The sequence below is a fragment of the Taudactylus pleione genome, unplaced genomic scaffold (genome assembly GCF_031769625.1).
Source record: "Taudactylus pleione unplaced genomic scaffold, aTauple2 ptg002045l, whole genome shotgun sequence".
Taxonomy (NCBI): domain Eukaryota; kingdom Metazoa; phylum Chordata; class Amphibia; order Anura; family Myobatrachidae; genus Taudactylus; species Taudactylus pleione.
Window position 1 is genome coordinate 50250 of NW_028286440.1, and position 27577 is coordinate 77826.

General features: G+C 45.5%; 1 protein-coding gene across 15 annotated transcripts in view; it reads right to left on the bottom strand.

The window, feature by feature from the left end:
• The window catches only part of ABI2 (abl interactor 2), a 250251-nt gene that overhangs the window by 39988 nt on the left and 182686 nt on the right, over positions 1 to 27577 (bottom strand). For 7 of the 15 annotated variants that reach the window (XM_088465611.1, XM_088465619.1, XM_088465612.1 and 4 more), the window contains one exon: positions 19994 to 20098. The exons of the other annotated variants lie outside the window; for them this stretch is intronic. In XM_088465611.1, coding sequence (XP_088321737.1) covers positions 19994 to 20098 — 105 coding nt within the window. The remainder of the gene's footprint in view (positions 1 to 19993; positions 20099 to 27577) is intronic. 15 annotated transcript variants of the gene reach the window in all.

Here is a 27577-nt window from a genome sequence, read left to right on the forward strand (position 1 = left end):
TATATAGTGTATATACTGTAACTTCATCATAGTACAAAACATAACCCAGGGGCTCCTCCTATGTATAGTGTATATAGTGTATATAGTGTAACTTCATCATAGTACAAAACATAACCCAGGGGCTCCTCCTATGTATAGTGTATATAGTGTATATACTGTAACTTCATCATAGTACAAAACATTACCCAGGGGCTCCTCCTATGTATAGTGTATATAGTGTATATAGTGTAACTTCGTCATAGTACAAAATATAACCCAGGGGCTCCTCCTATGTATAGTGTATATAGTGTATATACTGTAACTTCATCATAGTACAAAACATAACCCAGGGGCTCCTCCTATGTATAGTGTATATAGTGTAACTTCATCATAGTACAAAACATTACCCAGGGGCTCCTCCTATGTATAGTGTATATAGTGTATATAGTGTAACTTCATCATAGTACAAAACATAACCCAGGGGCTCCTCCTATGTATAGTGTATATAGTGTATATACTGTAACTTCATCATAGTACAAAACATTACCCAGGGACTCCTCCTATGTATAGTGTATATAGTGTATATAGTGTAACTTCATCATAGTACAAAACATTACCCAGGGGCTCCTCCTATGTATAGTGTATATAGTGTATGTAGTGTAACTTCATCATAGTACAAAACATTACCCAGGGGCTCCTCCTATGTATAGTGTATATAGTATATATAGTGTAACTTCATCATAGTACAAAACATTACACAGGGGCTCCTCCTATGTATAGTGTATATAGTGTATATAGTGTAACTTCGTCATAGTACAAAACATAACCCAGGGGCTCCTCCTATGTATAGTGTATATAGTGTAACTTCGTCATAGTACAAAACATAACCCAGGGGCTCCTCCTATGTATAGTGTATATAGTGTATGTATGCATTTATTACAACTGCATGGTGGTGCGTTCCACCTACAGTTAAGTAGGTGGAACGCACCACGCTGCTGCAAAACCATTAATACGTCACTTCCAGCGGCCGCAGGTGGTACGCACCACGAAGACAAGGAAAGTAGGGCAGTGTTTCCGGCTGTTACAGCGGAAGCGGTTCAAGCTCCAAACACGTGGAAACCATAGCCGCTGGCCGCCTGCAGGTTAGCAGACATACACGGAGGAGTAGATGTGACATCATCTCCGACAGAAGCGGCTTGTGCTCCAGATGAATGGAACGCATCACCGCAATCACGTGCACCTGTCCACATAATCAATTAGATGGTAGGGCGGGCTTATTGTTAAAACACCTCTATATAAAGTCAGCACCTTGAGAGACACCGATATACCTTGATAAAGGCTGTGGGGCGAAACGCGTTGGTAATTGTGGGAACTGCCAGTCTTCACCACCACAGAGAGGGACCTGTCTATGAGCAGGGAAGGTGGTATGCTGTTGGGGTAGCATTATAACCCCTTCTGCTCTAACACTCTGCCTTTCTGTAAAGGTCAATTCTGGTACGCTGCCACCTTGGTTTTACTATATTTACTATATTTGGACTGTATTTTACTACATATGTTTTTACCTTGTGAGAAATAAATGTTACTATACTTCACATGGTAGAATCCATATTATGATTTCTTTGAGGTGCTGTTTTAGGCTGAAGGAGTTTTTTAAGAAGTGTGTTATGAGAAGCGGTTTGAATTAATGAAAACACCGACCCGGAGGATTTAAGAAACCAGTTTACACTGTTATATTTGGAGATTTTAAGAAACCAGTTTACACTGTTATATTTGGAGATTTTAAGAAACCAGTTTACACTGTCGTTTTGAACTAAACTTTGTGACTGACTTTTCAAAGAGTCTGGTGCTACGTTATACATACAGTAGCTGGTATTGCCTATACCTCTATAGAGGAGCGCTTGTATTTTTTTCTTTGTTACTATATACTTGTATTGGGTGACGTGTGTAGGTCACCAGAATTATATGAGCTGCACCTTTATTTTTGGATCGCGGGGAGTAATGTATATTCTTTTGTTATATAAGAGGAGATTGACAAACCCTTCTAGGAAAAAATTGTACATCGGTAAGAAAAACCACAGCAGCAGGAGCCGGCCTTCATGGACAAATGGAAAGGCGTTGGGGAACAGAGGAGCGGAAGGGCGGAGGTGATGGTGGCAGATGGGCTCGGAGGACAAGATGGAAATACCAGACTCAGATATGTCTGAGACGGCAGAGCTGTAAAATGAAATAAGGTGAAGTGAAGCCACAGAACCTGTGCAATCAATGTTTCCCTGATTAAAGGCATCTTATAACCACCCTACAAAGGGGTAATAAGACAAAGTACAGCGGAGACAGATAAGGATGCCCACACCACCACCTTGACCTCCATATGCATGGGAGTATGGGAAAGGAAACCCCCATAAGAGAAAGCTCTAGGAGACCTGTTTTTGGAGAAGGCAGCCAGCAGGATTCAGTGATGGAAAGGAGATTTAGGGAGCTGGATGCACAGAGCGTGGCTTCTGCAGACAGATCTGGCTCTCCAGAGAGAACAGGTGTGATAGCGCAGGATAGGAGGCACAGATGGGGCAGGTGGAGTAATATGATGCAGGATAGGTGTGATAGCGCAGGATAGAAGGCACAGATGAGGCAGGTGGAGTAATATGATGCTGGACAGGTGTGATAGGACTGGATAGGAGGCACAGATGGGGCAGGTGGAGTAATATGATGCAGGATAGGTGTGATAGCACAGGACAGGAGGCACAGATGGGGCAGGTGGAGTAATATGATGCAGGATAGGTGTGATAGCGCAGGATAGGAGGCACAGAAGAGGTAGGTGGAGTAATATGATGCTGGACAGATGTGATAGGACTGGATAGGAGGCACAGATGGGGCAGGTGGAGTAATATGATGCTGGACAGGTGTGATAGCGCAGGATAGGAGGCACAGAAGAGGTAGGTGGAGTAATATGATGCTGGACAGGTGTGATAGGACTGGATAGGAGGCACAGATGAGGCAGGTGGAGTAATATGATGCTGGACAGATGTGATAGGACTGGATAGGAGGCACAGATGAGGTAGGTGGAGTAATATGATGCAGGATAGGTGTGAGAGCACAGGATAGGAGGCACAGATGAGGTAGGTGGAGCAATATAATGCTGGACAGGTGTGATAGGGCTGGATAGGAGGCAAAGATGAGGCAGGTGGAGTAATATGATGCTGGACAGGTGTGAAAGGACTGGATAGGAGGCACAGATGAGGCAGGTGGAGTAATATGATGCTGGACAGGTGTGATAGGACTGGATAGGAGGCACAGATGAGGCAGGTGGAGTAATATGATGCTGGACAGGTGTGATAGGACTGGATAGGAGGCACAGATAAGGCAGGTGGAGTAATATGATGCTGGACAGCTGTGATAGCACAGGACAGGAGGCACAGATAAGGCAGGTGGAGTAATATGATGCTGGACAGCTGTGATAGCACAGGACAGGAGGCACAGATGAGGCAGGTGTAGTAATATGATGCTGGACAGGTGTGATAGGGCTGGATAGGAGGCACAGAAGAGGTAGGTGTAGTAATATGATGCTGGACAGGTGTGATAGCACAGGATAGGAGGCACAGATGGGGCAGGTGGAGTAAAATGATGCTGGACAGGTGTGATAGGACTGGATAGGAGGCACAGATGAGGTAGGTGGAGTAATATGATGCTGGACAGGTGTGATAGCACAGGATAGGAGGCACAGATGAGGCAGGTGGAGTAATATGATGCTGGACAGGTGTGATAGCACAGGATAGGAGGCACAGATGAGGCAGGTGGAGTAATATGATGCTGGACAGGTGTGATAGCACAGGATAGGAGGCACAGATGGGGCAGGTGGAGTAATATGATGCTGGATAGATGTGAAAGGACTGGATAGGAGCCACAGATGAGGCAGGTGGAGTAATATGATGCTGGACAGGTGTGATGGACTGGATAGGAGGCACAGATGAGGTAGGTGGAGTAATATGATGCTGGACAGATGTGATAGGAGGCACAGATTAGGTAGGTGGAGTAATATGATGCAGGATAGGTGTGATAGCACTGGACAGGAGGCACAGATGAGGCAGGTGGAATAATATGATGCTGGACAGATGTGATAGGACTGGACAGGAGGCACAGATGAGGCAGGTGGAATAATATGATGCTGGACAGATGTGATAGGACTGGATAGGAGGCACAGATGAGGCAGGTGGAGTAATATGATGCTGGACAGATGTGATAGCACAGGATAGGAGGCACAGATGAGGTAGGTGGAGTAATATGATGCTGGACAGGTGTGATAGGGCTGGATAGGAGGCAAAGATGAGGCAGGTGGAGTAATATGATGCTGGACAGGTGTGATAGGGCTGGATAGGAGGCACAGATGAGGCAGGGGGAGTAATATGATGCTGGACGGGTGTGATAGGACTGGATAGGAGGCACAGATAAGGCAGGTGGAGTAATATGATGCTGGACAGGTGTGAAAGGACTGGATAAGAGACACAGATTAGGTAGGTGGAGTAATATGATGCTGGACAGGTGTGATAGGACTGGATAGTAGGCACAGAGGAGGCAGGTGGAGTAATATGATGCAGGATAGGTGTGATAGCGCAGGATAGGAGGCACAGATGGGGCAGGTGGAGTAATATGATGCTGGACAGGTGTGATAGCACAGGATAGGAGGCACAGATGAGGTAGGTGGAGTAATATGATGCTGGACAGGTGTGATAGGGCTGGATAGGAGGCAAAGATGAGGAAGGTGGAGTAATATGATGCTGGACAGGTGTGATAGGGCTGGATAGGAGGCACAGATGAGGCAGGGGGAGTAATATGATGCTGGACGGGTGTGATAGGACTGGATAGGAGGCACAGATAAGGCAGGTGGAGTAATATGATGCTGGACAGGTGTGAAAGGACTGGATAGGAGGCACAGATAAGGCAGGTGGGGTAATATGATGCTGGACAGGTGTGAAAGGACTGGATAAGAGGCACAGATGAGGCAGGTGGAGTAATAAGATGCTGGACAGGTGTGATAGCACAGGACAGGAGGCACAGATGAGGCAGGTGGAGTAATATGATGCTGGACAGGTGTGATAGCACAGGATAGGAGGCACAGATGAGGCAGGTGGAGTAATATGATTTTGGACAGGTGTGATAGGACAGGATAGGAGGCACAGATAAGGCAGGTGGAGTAATATGAATTTGGACAGGTGTGATAGGACTGGATAGGAGGCACAGATGAGGCAGGTGGAGTAATATGATGCTGGACAGGTGTGATAGGACTGGATAGTAGGCACAGATGAGGCAGGTGGAGTAATATGATGCTGGACAGGTGTGATAGCGCAGGATAGGAGGCACAAATGGGGCAGGTGGAGTAATATGATGTTGGACAGGTGTGATAGCGCAGGATAGGAGGCACAGATGGGGCAGGTGGAGTAATATGATGTTGGACAGGTGTGATAGCGCAGGATAGGAGGCACAGATGGGGCAGGTGGAGTAATATGATGCTGGACAGGTGTGATAGGACAGGACAGGAGGCACAGATGAGGTAGGTGGAGTAATATGATGCTGGACAGGTGTGATAGGACTGGATAGGAGGCACGGATAAGGCAGGTGGAGTAATATGATGCTGGACAGGTGTGATAGGACTGGACAGGAGGCACAGATGAGGCAGGTGGAGTAATATGATGCTGGACAGGTGTGAAAGGACTGGACAGGAGGCACAGATGAGGCAGGTGGAGTAATATTATGCTGGACAGATGTGATAGGACTGGACAGGAGGCACAGATGAGGCAGGTGGAGTAATATGATGCTGGACAGGTGTGATAGCACAGGACAGGAGGCACAGATGAGGCAGGTGGAGTAATATGATGCTGGACAGGTGTGATAGCACTGGACAGGAGGCACAGATGAGCCAGGTGGAGTAATATGATGCTGGACAGGTGTGATAGGACTGGATAGGAGGCACAGATGAGGCAGGTGGAGTAATATGATGCTGGACAGGTGTGATAGGACTGGACAGGAGGCACAGATGAGGCAGGTGGAGTAATATGATGCTGGACAGGTGTGATAGGACTGGACAGGAGGCACAGATGAGGCAGGCGTTAGGTGGTGTAATAGTAAGATGCAGAACAGCGTGGATTAGATTGAATGAATAGAGAGAGATGGAGTAAGAACAGTAGGGGGTGCAGTGCTTTAGGCTTCGCAGTAGAAGGTGTTGTCCATAATAAGCAAACAGATTCCAGAAACCAGGGCCGTATCTAGGGTGCTGCGACAATTTTCTGTTTATAATCTTCCTCTTCTCTGATCCTCGGCATCCCTTATATCCTCTGTGGCTGACTCCCCTGCCATGTAGCCACCTGCCCAAGCACCTTCAGTCACATCATCCTTTATTTAATGCACACCTTTTAAAATACTGTCATACCCAGGACTGAAACCTGCCGCTGATATTTGCTGCATAAACACTACAAGTATCATTCTTTCTATACCTTCAGGCAGGGATCTTCACTACTAGCTCCAGGCTTGTGCACGGCTGATCTGATGGACAAATCATGCTGCAGCCTCACCACTGCTCTCCTACATCTAGTGCTGGTGAGTTATACTGTATAGTTACTGTGTATCATCACTGCAGCCTCACCAGTGCTCTCCTACATCTAGTGCTGGTGAGTTATACTGTATAATTACTGTGTATCATCACTGCAGCCTCACCAGTGCTCTCCTACATCTAGTGCTGGTGATTATACTGTATAATTACTGTGCGTCATCACTGCAGCCTCACCAGTGCTCTCCTACATCTAGTGCTGGTGATTATACTGTATAATTACTGTGTATCATCACTGCAGCCTCACCAGTGCTCTCCTACATCTAGTGCTGGTGATTATACTGTATAATTACTGTGTATCATCATCACTGCAGCCTCACCAGTGCTCTCCTACATCTAGAGCTGGTGATTATACTGTATAATTACTATATATCATCACTGCAGCCTCACCAGTGCTCTCCTACATCTAGTGCTGGTGATTATACTGTATAATTACTGTGTATCATCACTGCAGCCTCACCAGTGCTCTCCTACATCTAGTGCTGGTGATTATACTGTATAATTACTGTGTATCATCACTGCAGCCTCACCAGTGCTCTCCTACATCTAGTGCTGGTGATTATACTGTATAATTACTATATATCATCACTGCAGCCTCACCAGTGCTCTCCTACATCTAGAGCTGGTGATTATACTGTATAATTACTGTGTATCATCACTGCAGCCTCACCAGTGCTCTCCTACATCTAGTGCTGGTGATTATACTGTATAATTACTATGTATCATCACTGCAGCCTCAGCAGCGCTCTCCTACATCTAGTGCTGGTGATTATACTATATAATTACTGTGTATCATCACTGCAGCATCACCAGTGCTCTCCTACATCTAGTGCTGGTGATTATACTGTATAATTACTGTGTATCATCACTGCAGCCTCACCAGTGCTCTCCTACATCTAGAGCTGGTGATTATACTGTATAATTACTATATATCATCACTGCAGCCTCACCAGCGCTCTCCTACATCTAGTGCTGGTGATTATACTGTATAATTACTGTGTATCATCACTGCAGCCTCACCAGTGCTCTCCTACATCTAGTGCTGGTGATTATACTGTATAATTACTGTGTATCATCACTGCAGCCTCACCAGTGCTCTCCTACATCTAGAGCTGGTGATTATACTGTATAATTACTATATATCATCACTGCAGCCTCACCAGTGCTCTCCTACATCTAGTGCTGGTGATAATACTGTATAATTACTGTGTATCATCACTGCAGCCACACCAGTGCTCTCCTACATCTAGTGCTGGTGATTATACTGTATAATTACTGTGTATCATCACTGCAGCCTCACCAGTGCTCTCCTACATCTAGTGCTGGTGATTATACTGTATAATTACTATATATCATCACTGCAGCCTCACCAGTGCTCTCCTACATCTAGAGCTGGTGATTATACTGTATAATTACTGTGTATCATCACTGCAGCCTCACCAGTGCTCTCCTACATCTAGAGCTGGTGATTATACTGTATAATTACTGTGTATCATCACTGCAGCCTCACCAGTGCTCTCCTACATCTAGAGCTGGTGATTATACTGTATAATTACTATATATCATCACTGCAGCCTCACCAGTGCTCTCCTACATCTAGTGCTGGTGATTATACTGTATAATTACTATATATCATCACTGCAGCCTCACCAGTGCTCTCCTACATCTAGTGCTGGTGATTATACTGTATAATTACTGTGTATCATCACTGCAGCCTCACCAGTGCTCTCCTACATCTAGTGCTGGTGATTATACTGTATAATTACTATATATCATCACTGCAGCCTCACCAGTGCTCTCCTACATCTAGTGCTGGTGATTATACTGTATAATTACTGAGTATCATCACTGCAGCCTCACCAGTGCTCTCCTACATCTAGTGCTGGTGATTATACTGTATAATTACTGTGTATCATCACTGCAGCCTCACCAGTGCTCTCCTACATCTAGTGCTGGTGAGTTATACTGTATAATTACTGTGTGTCATCACTGCAGCCTCACCAGTGCTCTCCTACATCTAGTGCTGGTGAGTTATACTGTATAGTTACTGCGTATCATCACTGCAGCCTCACAAGTACTCTCCTACACCTAGTGCTGGTGATTATACTGTATAATTACTGTGTGTCATCACTGCAGTATCACCAGTGCTCTCCTACATCTAGTGCTGGTGATTATACTGTATAATTACTATGTATCATCACTGCAGCCTCACCAGTGCTCTCCTACATCTAGTGCTGGTGAGTTATACTGTATAATTACTATGTATCATCACTGCAGCCTCACCAGTGCTCTCCTACATCTAGTGCTGGTGAGTTATACTGTATAATTACTGTGTGTCATCACTGCAGCCTCACCAGTGCTCTCCTACATCTAGTGCTGGTGATTATACTGTATAATTACTGTGTATCATCACTGCAGCCTCACCAGTGCTCTCCTACATCTAGTGCTGGTGATTATACTGTATAATTACTGTGTGTCATCACTGCAGCCTCACCAGTGCTCTCCTACATCTAGTGCTGGTGATTATACTGTATAATTACTGTGTATCATCACTGCAGCCTCACCAGTGCTCTACTGCACCTAGAGCTGGTGATTATACTGTATAATTACTGTGTGTCATCACTGCAGCCTCACCAGTGCTCTACTGCACCTAGAGCTGGTGATTATACTGTATAATTACTGTGTGTCATCACTGCAGCCTCACCAGTGCTCTACTGCACCTAGAGCTGGTGATTATACTGTATAATTACTGTGTATCATCACTGCAGCCTCACCAGTGCTCTACTGCACCTAGAGCTGGTGAGTTATACTGTATAATTACTGTGTGTCATCACTGCATCCTCACCAGCGCTCTCCTACATCTAGTGCTGGTGATTATACTGTATAATTACTGTGTATCATCACTGCAGCCTCACCAGTGCTCTCCTACACCTAGTGCTGGTGATTATACTGTATAATTACTGTGTATCATCACTGCAGCCTCACCTGGTGAGTTATACTGTATAATTACTGTGTGTCATCACTGCATCCTCACCAGCGCTCTCCTACATCTAGTGCTGGTGATTATACTGTATAATTACTGTGTATCATCACTGCAGCCTCACCAGTGCTCTCCTACATCTAGTGCTGGTGAGTTATACTGTATAATTACTATGTATCATCACTGCAGCCTCACCAGTGCTCTCCTACATCTAGTGCTGGTGAGTTATACTGTATAATTACTGTGTGTCATCACTGCAGCCTCACCAGTGCTCTCCTACATCTAGTGCTGGTGATTATACTGTATAATTACTGTGTATCATCACTGCAGCCTCACCAGTGCTCTCCTACATCTAGTGCTGGTGATTATACTGTATAATTACTGTGTGTCATCACTGCAGCCTCACCAGTGCTCTCCTACATCTAGTGCTGGTGATTATACTGTATAATTACTGTGTATCATCACTGCAGCCTCACCAGTGCTCTACTGCACCTAGAGCTGGTGATTATACTGTATAATTACTGTGTGTCATCACTGCAGCCTCACCAGCGCTCTCCTACATCTAGTGCTGGTGATTATACTGTATAATTACTGTGTATCATCACTGCAGCCTCACCAGTGCTCTCCTACACCTAGTGCTGGTGATTATACTGTATAATTACTGTGTATCATCACTGCAGCCTCACCTGGTGATTATACTGTATAATTACTGTGTCTCATCACTGCAGCCTCACCAGTGCTCTACTGCACCTAGAACTGGTGATTATACTGTGTGTCATCACTGCAGCCTCACCAGTGCTCTCCTACATCTAGTGCTGGTGATTATACTGTATAATTACTATGTATCATCACTGCAGCCTCACCAGCGCTCTCCTACACCTAGTGCTGGTGATTATACTGTATAATTACTGTGTATCATCACTGCAGCCTCACCAGTGCTCTCCTACACCTAGTGCTGGTGATTATACTGTATAATTACTGTGTATCATCACTGCAGCCTCACCAGCGCTCTCCTACATCTAGTGCTGGTGAGTTATACTGTATAATTACTGTCTATCATCACTGCAGCCTCACAAGTGCTCTCCTACATCTAGTGCTGGTGATTATACTGTATAATTACTGTGTATCATCACTGCAGCCTCACCAGCGCTCTCCTACATCTAGTGCTGGTGAGTTATACTGTATAATTACTGTGTATCATCACTGCAGCCTCACCAGTGCTCTCCTACATCTAGTGCTGGTGATTATACTGTATAATTACTGTCTATCATCACTGCAGCCTCACCAGCGCTCTCCTACATCTAGTGCTGGTGAGTTATACTGTATAATTACTGTGTGTCATCACTGCAGCCTCACCAGTGCTCTCCTACATCTAGTGCTGGTGATTATACTGTATAATTACTGTGTATCATCACTGCAGCCTCACCAGTGCTCTACTGCACCTAGAGCTGGTGATTATACTGTATAATTACTGTGTGTCATCACTGCAGCCTCACCAGCGCTCTCCTACATCTAGTGCTGGTGATTATACTGTATAATTACTGTGTATCATCACTGCAGCCTCACCAGTGCTCTCCTACACCTAGTGCTGGTGATTATACTGTATAATTACTGTGTATCATCACTGCAGCCTCACCTGGTGATTATACTGTATAATTACTGTGTCTCATCACTGCAGCCTCACCAGTGCTCTACTGCACCTAGAACTGGTGATTATACTGTATAATTACTGTCTATCATCACTGCAGCCTCACCAGCGCTCTCCTACATCTAGTGCTGGTGAGTTATACTGTATAATTACTGTGTGTCATCACTGCAGCCTCACCAGTGCTCTCCTACATCTAGTGCTGGTGATTATACTGTATAATTACTGTGTATCATCACTGCAGCCTCACCAGTGCTCTACTGCACCTAGAGCTGGTGATTATACTGTATAATTACTGTGTGTCATCACTGCAGCCTCACCAGCGCTCTCCTACATCTAGTGCTGGTGATTATACTGTATAATTACTGTGTATCATCACTGCAGCCTCACCAGTGCTCTCCTACACCTAGTGCTGGTGATTATACTGTATAATTACTGTGTATCATCACTGCAGCCTCACCTGGTGATTATACTGTATAATTACTGTGTCTCATCACTGCAGCCTCACCAGTGCTCTCCTACATCTAGTGCTGGTGATTATACTGTATAATTACTATGTATCATCACTGCAGCCTCACCAGCGCTCTCCTACACCTAGTGCTGGTGATTATACTGTATAATTACTGTGTATCATCACTGCAGCCTCACCAGTGCTCTCCTACACCTAGTGCTGGTGATTATACTGTATAATTACTGTGTATCATCACTGCAGCCTCACCAGCGCTCTCCTACATCTAGTGCTGGTGAGTTATACTGTATAATTACTGTCTATCATCACTGCAGCCTCACAAGTGCTCTCCTACATCTAGTGCTGGTGATTATACTGTATAATTACTGTGTATCATCACTGCAGCCTCACCAGCGCTCTCCTACATCTAGTGCTGGTGAGTTATACTGTATAATTACTGTGTATCATCACTGCAGCCTCACCAGTGCTCTCCTACATCTAGTGCTGGTGATTATACTGTATAATTACTGTCTATCATCACTGCAGCCTCACCAGCGCTCTCCTACATCTAGTGCTGGTGAGTTATACTGTATAATTACTGTGTACCATCATTGCAGTCAGTGCATTCACACTGTATTTGGCACTGACACCTGGATAACAGTGGTACAAAGGGATTGGTACCCTATATCATAGTACAGGACAAATCAGATTGGTCATGCCCCTTTTTTGGGCACATGCCTTATCTCTATTTAAAAAATGGGGGGGGGCTTTGCCAGTGCTCTTACTGGCCCAGTGCACCAAAAGGTCTAGTTACGGCTCTGCCAGAGACGATAGCTGGGATCTCTTTGGTTGCTATGGTCAGCACCCTCAATTTTCCTTTTTTTTTTCGGCAATCTACGTCCTGGTTGCATCCTTAAAATTTACTAGATGGCATTTCACAAACCTTGCAGCAGGATTTAAAGCACCATTTTTCATTACTACTGTATGAAGTGGCTTTAAAAAAAAAAATGACGCTTTAAATCCTGAGGTAAAAACTTATGACAAATCTTCAGTTTGTAAAACTGTCATTTAATAAATAAACCCCAAACACCTTCCTAGAGGCTTCTGGCATTAGACAGGATAGGCATTAGACAGGATAGGCATTAGACAGGATAGGCAATAGACAGGATAGGCAATAGACAGGATAGGCATTAGACAGGATAGGCATTAGACAGGATAGGCAATAGACAGGATAGGCAATAGACAGGATAGGCATTAGACAGGATAGGCAATAGACAGGATAGGCAATAGACAGGATAGGCAATAGACAGGATAGGCAATAGACAGGATAGGCAATAGACAGGATAGGCAATAGACAGGATAGGCAATAGACAGGATAGGCAATAGACAGGATAGGCAATAGACAGGATAGGCAATAGACAGGATAGGCAATAGACAGGATAGGCAATAGACAGGATAGGCAATAGACAGGATAGGCAATAGACAGGATAGGCAATAGACAGGGTAGGCAATAGACAGGATAGGCAATAGACAGGATAGGCAATAGACAGGATAGGCATTAGACAGGATAGGCATTAGACAGGATAGGCATTAGACAGGATAGGCATTAGACAGGATAGGCATTAGACAGGATAGGCAATAGACAGGATAGGCAATAGACAGGATAGGCATTAGACAGGATAGGCAATAGACAGGATAGGCAATAGACAGGATAGGCAATAGACAGGATAGGCAATAGACAGGATAGGCATTAGACAGGATAGGCAATAGACAGGATAGGCAATAGACAGGATAGGCAATAGACAGGATAGGCAATAGACAGGATAGGCAATAGACAGGATAGGCAATAGACAGGATAGGCATTAGACAGGATAGGCCACAGGTTCCTTCACACATGCTATCAAAACATACTCAAATACAATTTCCTGAATCCCGACCAGAACCAGGGTTATATTTACTAAGGTTCGGGTTTTTAGAAGTGGAGATGTTGCACATAACAACTAATCAGATTCTATTTATCATATATCTAGCACCTTCTAGAGGATAAAAACAAGAATCATATTTGTTGCTATGGGCAATATCTCCACTTCTAAAAACCCTCACTTTATTAATTATACCCCCCAGTTTCACCAAACAGGAGGGTCCATCACCGGCCTTATTTGCAATTGGTGATTACATACAGTATACGGGCACATTTAAATATATCCAGTCAGCTTCTGTGACTAAAACTCCATATTAAGGGGGAGATTTAATAAAGCTTGGAGAGAGATAAAATTGGAGATGAATAGCACCAATCAGCTCCGGTGACTGTACAGGCTGTCTGAAAAGTGACAGTTAGGAGCTGATTGCTTGGTGCTATATATCTCCAATTTGACCTCACTCCAACCTTTTTAGTAAATCTCCCCCTAAATCTGAGAACGAAATTAACTTATTTGATTTTTGACCAATATGCAGACATCAAAAAAATATGAATTTGTAATATACCTCGTAGTCTACAAGTAACTGGGCGGCTTTGAATTTGGTTTTGTACATATAAAATACTGCTCGCCATCACCCAATCTTTAGAAATGGTTTATAAATGTATTTACTAAACATCTGATGAAGCAATAAAGCAAACGCATAAAATAGTATCCTATAAGCAACAAGCAATAACATGGTAAATAATATCTATCCCGCAAGTTCTTCATTCACTCCGTCCCATTACAAGGAACCCAATACTCCTCTGGAGGTCACCAAGAGTACGCCTCATTCCCTTCAGGGATAAATCTCACTCACTTCTCATGGTACATCCGACGGGGCCATACGCCTGTACAGAGATTTGTGTCATTTAATAATCTCATTAAGCGATTTCATAGTAACACCATCCCCAACTGAGGCGAAAGAAGTAATCACATTACTTACTCGTGCTAAGGTAGTACGGCGTGTTACTATTACACGTACAGAATCTGCTTTACAGAAGAGGGCAACTACCATCATCTGTAATCAGGATCACGACAGCCAGGATGCCAACCGTTATAATACAGACAGCGGCATCTCAACCACCATAATACAGACGGCGGCATCCCAACCACCATAATACAGACGGCGGCATCCCAACCACCATAATACAGACGGCGGCATCCCAACCACCATAAAACAGACGGCGGCATCCCAACCACCATAAAACAGACGGCGGCATCCCATCCACCATAATACAGACGGCGGCATCCCATCCACCATAATACAGACGGTGGCGTCCCATCCACCATAATACAGACGGCGGCGTCCCAACCACCATAATACAGACGGCGGCGTCCCAACCACCATAATACAGACGGCGTTATCCCAACCACCATAATACAGCAGGCGGCATCCCAACCACCATAATACAGCAGGCGGCATCCCAACCACCATAATACAGACGGCGGCATCCCAACCACCATAATACAGACGGCGGCGTCCCAACCACCATAATACAGACGGCGGCGTCCCAACCACCATAATACAGACGGCGGCGTCCCAACCACCATAATACAGATGGCGTTATCCCAACCACCATAATACAGACGGCGGCATCCCAACCACCATAATACAGACGGCGGCATCCCATCCACCATAATACAGACGGCGGCATCCCATCCACCATAATACAGACGGCGGCGTCCCATCCACCATAATACAGACGGCGGCGTCCCAACCACCATAATACAGACGGCGGCGTCCCAACCACCATAATACAGACGGCGGCGTCCCAACCACCATAATACAGACGGCGGCGTCCCAACCACCATAATACAGACAGCGTTATCCCAACGGTTATAATACAGACAGCGGCATCCCAACTGTCATAACACAGACGGCGGCATCCCAACGATCACAATACACACGGCGGCATCCCAACAGTCACAATACAGACGGCGGCATCCCAAACACCATAATACAGACGGCGGCATCCCAACCACCATAATACAGACGGCGGCATCCCAACCACCATAATACAGACAGCGTTACCCCAACGGTTATAATACAGACAGCGGCATCCCAACTGTCATAACACAGACGGCGGCATCCCAACGATCACAATACACACGGCGGCATCCCAACAGTCACAATACAGACGGCGGCATCCCAAACACCATAATACAGACGGCGGCATCCCAACCACCATAATACAGACGGCGGCATCCCAACCACCATAATACAGACAGCGTTACCCCAACGGTTATAATACAGACAGCGGCATCCCAACTATCATAACACAGACGGCGGCATCCCAACGGTCACAATACACACGGCGGCATCCCAACAGTCACAATACAGACGGTGGCAGCCAAACCGTCACAATACAGGCGGCGTTACCCCAACCGTCACAATACAGGCGGCGTTACCCCAACCGTCACAATACAGGCGGCGTTACCCCAACCGTCACAATACAGGCGGCGTTACCCCAACCGTCATAATACAGACGGCGTTACCCCAACCGTCATAATACAGACGGCGTTACCCCAACCGTCATAATACAGACGGCGTTACCCCAACCGTCATAATACAGACGCCGTTACCCCAACCGTCATAATACAGACGCCGTTACCCCAACCGTCATAATACAGACGGCGGCGTCCCAACCGTCATAATACAGACGGCGGCGTCCCAACCGTCATAATACAGACGGCGGCGTCCCAACCGTCATAATACAGACGGCGGCGTCCCAACCGTCATAATACAGACGGCGGCGTCCCAACCGTCATAATACAGACGGCGGCGTCCCAACCGTCACAATACAGACGGTGGCAGCCAAACCGTCACAATACAGGCGGCGTTACCCCAACCGTCACAATACAGGCGGCGTTACCCCAACCGTCACAATACAGGCGGCGTTACCCCAACCGTCACAATACAGGCGGCGTTACCCCAACCGTCATAATACAGACAGCGGCAACCCAACGGTTATAATACAGACAGCAGCATCCCAACCGTCATAAGCCCAGCAGTACATATTAGCATTAGGCTGCAGGGAAAGGGGGGGGGGGGGGGTGCTTACAGTTAGGCTGGGGGGTAGGGGTTATGGTTAGGCTGCGGGAGTTTTGGGTTAGGGTTAGGCAGCGGGAGTGTTGGGTTAGGGTTAGGCTGCGGTAGTGTTGGGTTAGGCAGCGGGAGAGGTGGGTTAGTGTTAGGCTGGGGCGGGTTGGGTTAGGCAGCGGGAGAGGTGGGTTAGGCAGCGGGAGAGGTGGGTTAGGCAGCGGGAGTGGTGGGTTAGGCAGCGGGAGTGTTGGGTTAGGCAGCGGGAGTGTTGGGTTAGGGTTAGGCTGCGGGAGTGTTGGGTTAGGCAGCGGGAGTGTTGGGTTAGGGTTAGGCTGCGGGAGTGTTGGGTTAGGCTGCGGTAGTGTTGGGTTAGGCAGCGGGAGAGGTGGGTTGGGTTAGGCAGCGGGAGAGGTGGGTCAGGCAGCGGGAGTGTTGGGTCAGGCAGCGGGAGTGTTGGGTCAGGCAGCGGGAGTGTTGGGTCAGGCAGCGGGAGTGTTGGGTCAGGCAGCGGGAGTGTTGGGTTAGGCAGCGGGAGAGGTGGGTTAGGGTCAGGCAGCGGGAGTGTTGGGTCAGGCAGCGGGAGTGTTGGGTCAGGCAGCGGGAGTGTTGGGTCAGGCAGCGGGAGTGTTGGGTCAGGCAGCGGGAGTGTTGGGTCAGGCAGCGGGAGTGTTGGGTCAGGCAGCGGGAGTGTTGGGTCAGGCAGCGGGAGAGGTGGGTTAGGGTCAGGCAGCGGGAGTGTTGGGTTAGTGTTAGGCTGGGGCGGGTTGGGTTTGGCAGCGGGAGAGGTGGGTTAGTGTTAGGCTGGGGCGGGTTGGGTTAGGCAGCGGGAGAGGTGGGTTAGTGTTAGGCTGGGGCGGGTTGGGTTAGGCAGCAGGAGAGGTGGGTTAGTGTTAGGCTGGGGCGGGTTGGGTTAGGCAGCGGGAGAGGTGGGTTAGTGTTAGGCTGGGGCGGGTTGGGTTAGGCAGCGGGAGAGGTGGGTTAGTGTTAGGCTGGGGCGGGTTGGGTTAGGCAGCGGGAGAGGTGGGTTAGGGTTTGGCTGCTAGAGGGGAAGTTTAGTTTTAGGGTAAGGGTTAAGATTTTAGTTAACATATTTGCTGATGTCCGTCTGGATTCTGACCGTCAGGATGCCGCTGTCTGGATCCCGTTCCCGTCTACTTATTCCCCAACCCTCTGACAGCCATACAGACTCCCCTCCAGCAGAACTGGGAGGACAATGCAGAACTTTCCAGGTTGATAGATAGTAACATTGTTGTACTGTATATAAAGGCAGTCATTAGGGTCTGGTTACAATATACTACATTTCATTTCTCTTACACTCTCTATCTCCCATTCTATAAGGAGAGGGGGCACATAAAGCACTTACAGGGGCCTCGCTATATAGTAGCACAAGCGGCACAAATATACTATATAGCGCTATATAGTAGCACCAGCGGCACAAATATACTATATAGCGCTATATAGTAGCACCAGCGGCACAAATATACTATATAGCGCTATATAGTAGCACCAGCGGCATAAATATACTATATAGCGCTATATAGGAGCACAAGCGGCACAAATATACTATATAGTGCTATATAGTAGCACCAGCGGCATAAATATACTATATAGCGCTATATAGTAGCACAAACGGCACAATATACTATATAGCGCTATATAGTAGCACCAGCGGCACAATATACTATATAGCGCTATGTAGTAGCACAAACGGCACAATATACTATATAGCGCTATATAGGAGCACAAGCGGCACAAATATACTATATAGCGCTATATAGTAGCACCAGCGGCACAATATACTATATAGCGCTATGTAGTAGCACAAACGGCACAATATACTATATTGCGCTATAAAGTAGCACAAGCGGCACAAACATACTATATAGCGCTATATAGTAGCACAAGAGGCACAAATATACTATATTGCGCTATAAAGTAGCACAAGAGGCACAAATATACTATATTGCGCTATAAAGTAGCACAAGCGGTACAAACATACTATATAGCGCTATATAGTAGGACCAGCGGCACAATATACTATATAGCGCTATACATTATAAAAGGCCGCCAGGAAGCCCATTGGCAGGATGATACAATTACTATGTATGACAGCCAGGACCCCTGTAGTCACAGCTTAGACATCTCCCTCACTAGCTATCAATACAGTTATAATGTAACTAGAAGATCATCTGAAGGATATTATAGTGACCTTCCTCTGGGGCATTTGGCGGCCGATACTTGGCCATAATAGTGTCAGTCCAACTGCTGACATTCAGGACAACATTGTGCCCATATCAACAAATGTGGTCATGTCATACCATGCCCATTCTCACCCACCACTGCCAGCCCAATGAAAGAGAAACCACCAAACTGGACTAAAGCACGTCCTGGAAAGCACCAAGGCTGATGTATGTAATCGTGGTATGAAGCCTTCTGAGTGTATACACACAATCTACGTATCGGAAAGGGTCGTATTCCTGCTGGGCTCAGTTTTGTGCACTCGTACATGGATAGCTAGTCCCAATTCGAGCACCTTACGCTCCGCTTTGCCGTGTTTGGAGATATCATGCTATTGCCGTGTTTGGAAATATCATGCTATTGCCGTGTTTGGAGATATTATGCTATTGCCGTGTTTGGAGATATCATGCTATTGCCGTGTTGGGAGATATCATGCTATTGCCGTGTTGGGAGATATCATGCTATTGCAGTGTTTGGAGATATTATGCTATTGCCGTGTTTGGAGATATCATGCTATTGCCGTGTTTGGAGATATCATGCTATTGCCGTGTTTGGAGATATCATGCTATTGCCGTGTTTGGAGATATCATGCTATTGCCGTGTTTGGAGATATCATGCTATTGCCGTGTTTGGAGATATCATGCTATTGCCGTGTTTGGAGATATCATGCTATTGCCGTGTTTGGAGATATCATGCTATTGCCGTGTTTGGAGATATCATGCTATTGCCGTGTTTGGAGATATCATGCTATTGCAGTGTTTGGAGATATCATGCTATTGCAGTGTTTGGAGATATCATGCTATTGCCGTGTTTGGAGATATCATGCTATTGCCGTGTTTGGAGATATCATGCTATTGCCGTGTTTGGAGATATCATGCTATTGCCGTGTTTGGAGATATCATGCTATTGCCGTGTTTGGAGATATCATGCTATTGCCGTGTTTGGAGATATCATGCTATTGCCGTGTTTGGAGATATCATGCTATTGCCGTGTTTGGAGATATCATGCTATTGCTCCCTTAGTTACGTGTTCAAGAAAAAGCATTTACAGTAAAGTATGACCTTGGCGCTGGAGGACACTCTGGTATTTCATAGGACCGGTACTGACCTAGCACTTTTTTCACCCTCACATTTCTTGCAATTGCTGGCTGCTTCATGTCCCTTTTGTTTACCAGTCTGACCAGCATCCCACAGAACAGAACGGGAGGTCTATCTGTCAGCCAGAAATTAGAGTAACATTAGAGGATGCAGAGGTCTAGAGAGGGGTGAACAAATGCAGAGCAAGACTGAGAAGCCAGACAGAAAATGTAGCATGTGATAGATGGATACCCTAAAATGAAGGAAAACAAGAAAAAGGGAATTGTTAAACGTGTACAGATCTATTTATCAATTGGAGATTGATTCACTGAAGTGACGTGTGTAGAGGCATTGGGGATATTATATATATATATATATATATATATACCAGCAACTTGACCAGACCGGTCGTGTTGCTGATAACGGGCACTCTGTCACGGGCGTGGGCCTGATAAAGCACGTCAGTGAATCAAGCCCACAGGAACATTTATTAGCAAAGTTTATAGTAATATGAGCAAATAATGACTGGATGTGGTTAGATTTGCAGACTAGAGTCTATACACAGTGTGGCTGCAATGTAATCTGCCCTCCGCATTGAATGCAATGTACAATGCTGTAACATCAGGTGATATCCTGAGAAGCACGTACAAAATTATCACCTTATCAAGCAAATTAAATCATCGTAAGGGGAAGGGGTAAAAAACCAAACTAAAAAACACTAAATTAAAGTTAATACTATACTATGCTGTATATTCAAAAATCAACAGAATTGCCACTCACATTACAGCTGTGTTACAGAAATACAATAAGGTACCTTTATTTAATGTCTTACTATTTTCCAAATATAAACAAATATGGGGCAGTACGTTGGCAGAACGCGTTCTCACCATCTTGTGCATCTTTGCTGCTTGGATATAAAAGATACAGCACAATGTATAAAGTAACAACAATCGGTAACACCCCGAAGGCACGAGGCATGGCGTGTAAGAGCCGCACACACTGCTATAGGCTTTGCTATTTACTTATGAAACAAATCAGCGTCGCTGTACAGGAGACCAGACAGCACTTCTATATGGCCTATTGCGGAGAACGAAAATGGTCACCAAAACGTAAAGTGAGGGGAGGGGGGGGGGGGGGGTGTCTGGTGCGCTCAGCATGCAGGGGTTACTGGGAGACATTATAGTGACTGGGGCCTGGGAAGGACAGATCCTCAGAGACAGGGAGATAGGGCTGGTGCAGGGGGCAGATCTGGGGCAGGACATGTAGGTATGTATATGGTGCAATGTCCTGCAGGTTACTGGCTGTAGTGTTAGTGTAAGGGATCAGCAGGGAAAGTGAGGGGGGGGTGACTGGTGCGCTCAGCATGCAGGGGTTACTGGGAGACATTATAGTGACTGGGGCCAGGGAAGGACAGATCCTCAGAGACAGGGAGAGAGGGCTGGGGCAGGGGGCAGATCTGGGGCAGAACATGTAGGTATGTATATGGTGCAATGTCAAGCAGGTTACTGGCTGTAGTGTTAGTGTAAGGGATCAGCAGGGAAAGTGAGGGGGGGGGGGTGACTGGTGCGCTCAGCATGCAGCGGTTACTGGGAGACATTATAGTGACTGGGGCCTGGGAAGGACAGATCCTCAGAGACAGGGAGAGAGGGCTGGGGCAGGAGGCAGATCTGGGGCAGGACATGTAGGTATGTATATGGTGCAATGTCCTGCAGGTTACTGGCTGTAGTGTTAGTGTAAGGGATCAGCAGGGAAAGTGAGGGGGGGGTGACTGGTGCGCTCAGCATGCAGGGGTTACTGGGAGACATTATAGTGACTGGGGCCTGGGAAGGAAAGACCCTCTGAGACAGGGAGAGGGGGCAGGGGGCAGATCTGGGGCAGAACATGAAGGTATGTATAAGGTGCAATGTCCTGCTGGTTACTGGCTGTAGTGTTAGTGTAAGGGATCAGCAGGGAAAGTGAGGGGGGGGGTGACTGGTGCGCTCAGCATGCAGGGGTTACTGGGAGACATTATAGTGACTGTGGCCTGGGAAGGACAGATCCTCAGAGACAGGGAGAGAGGGCTGGGGCAGGGGGCAGATCTGGGGCAGGACATGTAGGTATGTATATGGTGCAATGTCAAGCAGGTTACTGGCTGTAGTGTTAGTGTAAGGGATCAGCAGGGAAAGTGAGGGGGGGGTGACTGGTGCGCTCAGCATGCAGGGGTTACTGGGAGACATTATAGCGACTGTGGCCTGGGAAGGACAGACCCTCAGAGACAGGGAGATAGGGCTGGGGCAGGAGGCAGATCTGGGGCAGGATATGTAGGTATGTATATGGTGCAATGTCCTGCAGGTTACTGGCTGTAGTGTTAGTGTAAGGGATCAGCAGGGAAAGTGAGGGGGGGGGGGTGACTGGAGCGCTCAGCATGCAGGGGTTACTGGGAGACATTATAGTGACTGGGGCCTGGGAAGGACAGATCCTCAGAGACAGGGAGAGAGGGCTGGGGCAGGAGGCAGATCTGGGGCAGGATATGTAGGTATGTATATGGTGCAATGTCCTGCAGGTTACTGGCTGTAGTGTTAGTGTAAGGGATCAGCAGGGAAAGTGAGGGGGGGGGGGGGGTGACTGGAGCGCTCAGCATGCAGGGGTTACTGGGAGACATTATAGTGACTGGGGCCTGGGAAGGACAGATCCTCAGAGACAGGGAGAGAGGGCTGGGGCAGGAGGCAGATCTGGGGCAGAACATGTAGGGATGTATATGGTGCAATGTCCTGCAGGTTACTGGCTGTAGTGTTAGTGTAAGGGATCAGCAGGGAAAGTGATCTAAGTGTGTCAAAGCTGAAACAAAGTAACACAAATGAGCAGGGTATAGACAAGGCCACAGTGTATCATGTGTGAGAACCATTATACCCAACATATAGAGGAGGACACATGTTCCCACTTCGTTTTATTTTACTTTTCATGAAGCGCTCACATAAACTTGTGGGACAGTTATTCCTTACACACAACCCAATATAACGCCTTATATCTTCTTGGCGTTACTTCAGACGGCAACAGTTCACCAACAAGTTACTGTACTTAAGTCGCCATAACTTCTGTTTCCTGCGTCCCTTTACTATCTGAATATACTTCTACCTGAATTATTTCCTCCATATGGGAAAGATACTGATGTAACCGATTGTGTCCTGCTGACGATATGAGCGCCCTCATTTCCTCGGGTAGATACTGATGTATCCGTCTGTCTACATTTAGCAATGGTATCTGAGGTCATTTGCAAACTGCTCTAAGTTTATAACTGCAAATGTATGTAATTTAGTAAAATGCCTTTATCCATCCCATGGATATAGGTGATACACCCAGGTATACGGAAGAGCTGGTACTTGTACATCCGCTATCAGCACATATATAATGAGATAAGAAATGTTATTCTGTGCATCGGATTATTCCTTGGGCTGCAGTCTGCGGTTATACCCGGTGGTGCACAGTACACCGCCCACCTGCTGCCTCTCCAGATTATACAACCTTCCGCTGAACACGCAATAACATTGTCTGCGCAGCCTGTACCGTCTTGGTGTGAGGACGCTCCTCGCCTTTCCCAGCAAGAATCAAAACCTCATCCTGAACTGAGTAAACGTGAGGCTGTGAGGAATATAGGCATGTCCACGGATGCTACCCCTAGGCTCCCACTACCCTCCAACATGACCCCTTCCATCAGGTACACAATGCTCTGTTCCTGGACTTCTTTCTTAATTGATGACTGCAGCCACCTGTGCTGGAACACCTGTCTCATCTATTACCTAGCTCAGCACAGGTGGCTGCAATCATACATTACATGGAAAGTCCAGGAGCGGAGCATTTTGTACCTAATGGAACGGGTCATGCTGGACGGTCTGCCAGTGCATTGAGAGACACAGGTGAGCCGCACTGAATGGGACAGTGTCCGCTATGGTAGGAATATACGATGTTACTAGAAAAGTGCAATATACAGGTATAGTGATACTCTGAGTGAAGAACATGTAGCTGCAGGATTATTACAGACTGTGAAGGTGTTGGTCTGAGATTGTGTAGTGCACCACCAGTTGGGTATATAGCGTAGGATCAATAAATGAAGGGATGCTGGGAATGAAAGCTGCCGTTGCTAGATGCAGGGATTAGCAGCAAAGTGATAGTAAGTACTGTTTTCAGACTATGTGAATTGACTTTTCATGACAATGTAGGATTAGCAGTGAGGAGTTTGCAGCGACATGTAATACAGATCTCTCTCATACATCTCATGCAGAACAGGGGTGCGGGACAAACAAGCCATCCTTTTATGGGGAGAACATGCCTTATTGTCAATGTAACCAAGGTCTTTATTTACAGGAGACAGTGAGACAAGCGCACAGGCATCGCTAGCTGTGTACAGAGCCCGTGCTACCTCTGTATGGGGACATAGAGATGCCATGTTGTGCTGGAGAGGTGCAGGCATAGGAAAACAGCAACGCCACATCCTGAAATAAAGCCACAATGCACCCTCTAGAAAGAATTAGTGGTGCGCTGCCGGAACCTATAAATTATCATATATTAAACAAATATAATCGCAATAAAATCACAGCAAAATACCTATGTTGTAAAAAAAAAAAAATAATAATACAATAAAATGATATTGTTAGACTGGGCACGTGCCCAACGAGGGAGAAGAGAGGAGATCACGGGTTAGGCCGCAGGAGATATGTCACACGTGCACGCTGCTCCTGATATTACAGGCCAGTCAGGCAGAAACATGGGGGGGGCAACTATTGGCCTTCAGCTGAGCTGGTCTCAGGATTAATGCTTGTATATACAGTACCAACCTATTCATTACCCAACCAGCTCAGGATTAATGTCTGTATATACAGTACCAACCTATTCATTACCTAACCAGCTCAGTATTAATGCTTGTATATACAGTACCAACCTATTCATTACCTAACCAGCTCAGTATTAATGCTTGTATGTACAGTACCAACCTATTCATTACCCAACCAGCTCAGTATTAATGCTTGTATATACAGTACCAACCTATTCATTACCTAACCAGCTCAGTATTAATGCTTGTATGTACAGTACCAACCTATTCATTACCCAACCAGCTCAGTATTAATGCTTGTATATACAGTACCAACCTATTCGTTACCCAACCAGCTCAGGATTAATGCTTGTATGTACAGTACCAACCTATTCATTACCCAACCAGCTCAGTATTAATGCTTGTATATACAGTACCAACCTATTCATTACCTAACCAGCTCAGTATTAATGCTTGTATATACAGTACCAACCTATTCATTACCCAACCAGCTCAGGATTAATGTCTGTATATACAGTACCAACCTATTCATTACCCAACCAGCTCAGTATTAATGCTTGTATGTACAGTACCAACCTATTCATTACCCAACCAGCTCAGTATTAATGCTTGTATATACAGTACCAACCTATTCATTACCTAACCAGCTCAGTATTAATGCTTGTATATACAGTACCAACCTATTCATTACCCAACCAGCTCAGGATTAATGTCTGTATATACAGTACCAACCTATTCATTACCCAACCAGCTCAGTATTAATGCTTGTATGTACAGTACCAACCTATTCATTACCCAACCAGCTCAGTATTAATGCTTGTATGTACAGTACCAACCTATCCATTACCCAACCAGCTCAGTATTAATGCTTGTATATACAGTACCAACCTATTCATTACCCAACCAGCTCAGGATTAATGCTTGTATATACAGTACCAACCTATTCATTACCCAACCAGCTCAGTATTAATGTCTGTATATACAGTACCAACCTATTCATTACCCAACCAGCTCAGTATTAATGCTTGTATATACAGTACCAACCTATTCATTACCCAACCAGCTCAGGATTAATGTCTGTATATACAGTACCAACCTATTCATTACCTAACCAGCTCAGTATTAATGCTTGTATATACAGTACCAACCTATTCATTACCCAACCAGCTCAGTATTAATGTCTGTATATACAGTACCAACCTATTCATTACCTAACCAGCTCAGTATTAATGCTTGTATATACAGTACCAACCTATTCATTACCCAACCAGCTCAGTATTAATGCTTGTATGTACAGTACCAACCTATTCATTACCCAACCAGCTCAGTATTAATGTCTGTATATACAGTACCAACCTATTCATTACCCAACCAGCTCAGGATTAATGTCTGTATATACAGTACCAACCTATTCATTACCTAACCAGCTCAGTATTAATGCTTGTATATACAGTACCAACCTATTCATTACCCAACCAGCTCAGTATTAATGCTTGTATGTACAGTACCAACCTATTCATTACCCAACCAGCTCAGTATTAATGTCTGTATATACAGTACCAACCTATTCATTACCCAACCAGCTCAGTATTAATGCTTGTATATACAGTACCAACCTATTCATTACCTAACCAGCTCAGTATTAATGCTTGTATATACAGTACCAACCTATTCATTACCTAACCAGCTCAGTATTAATGCTTGTATATACAGTACCAACCTATTCATTACCTAACCAGCTCAGTATTAATGCTTGTATGTACAGTACCAACCTATTCGTTACCCAACCAGCTCAGTATTAATGCTTGTATGTACAGTACCAACCTATTCATTACCTAACCAGCTCAGTATTAATGCTTGTATGTACAGTACCAACCTATTCATTACCTAACCAGCTCAGTATTAATGCTTGTATATACAGTACCAACCTATTCATTACCCAACCAGCTCAGGATTAATGTCTGTATATACAGTACCAACCTATTCATTACCCAACCAGCTCAGTATTAATGCTTGTATATACAGTACCAACCTATTCATTACCCAATCAGCTCAGGATTAATGTCTGTATATACAGTACTAACCTATTCATTACCCAACCAGCTCAGTATTAATGCTTGTATATACAGTACCAACCTATTCATTACCCAACCAACTCAGGATTAATGTCTGTATATACAGTACTAACCTATTCATTACCTAACCAGCTCAGTATTAATGCTTGTATATACAGTACCAACCTATTCATTACCCAATCAGCTCAGGATTAATGCTTGTATGTACAGTACCAACCTATTCATTACCCAACCAGCTCAGGATTAATGCTTGTATGTACAGTACCAACCTATTCATTACCCAACCAGCTCAGTATTAATGCTTGTATGTACAGTACCAACCTATTCATTACCCAACCAGCTCAGTATTAATGCTTGTATGTACAGTACCAACCTATTCATTACCCAACCAGCTCAGTATTAATGCTTGTATGTACAGTACCAACCTATTCATTACCCAACCAGCTCAGTATTAATGCTTGTATGTACAGTACCAACCTATTCATTACCCAACCAGCTCAGTATTAATGCTTGTATATACAGTACCAACCTATTCATTACCCAACCAGCTCAGTATTAATGCTTGTATATACAGTACCAACCTATTCATTACCCAACCAGCTCAGGATTAATGTCTGTATATACAGTACCAACCTATTCATTACCTAACCAGCTCAGTATTAATGCTTGTATGTACAGTACCAACCTATTCGTTACCCAACCAGCTCAGTATTAATGCTTGTATATACAGTAC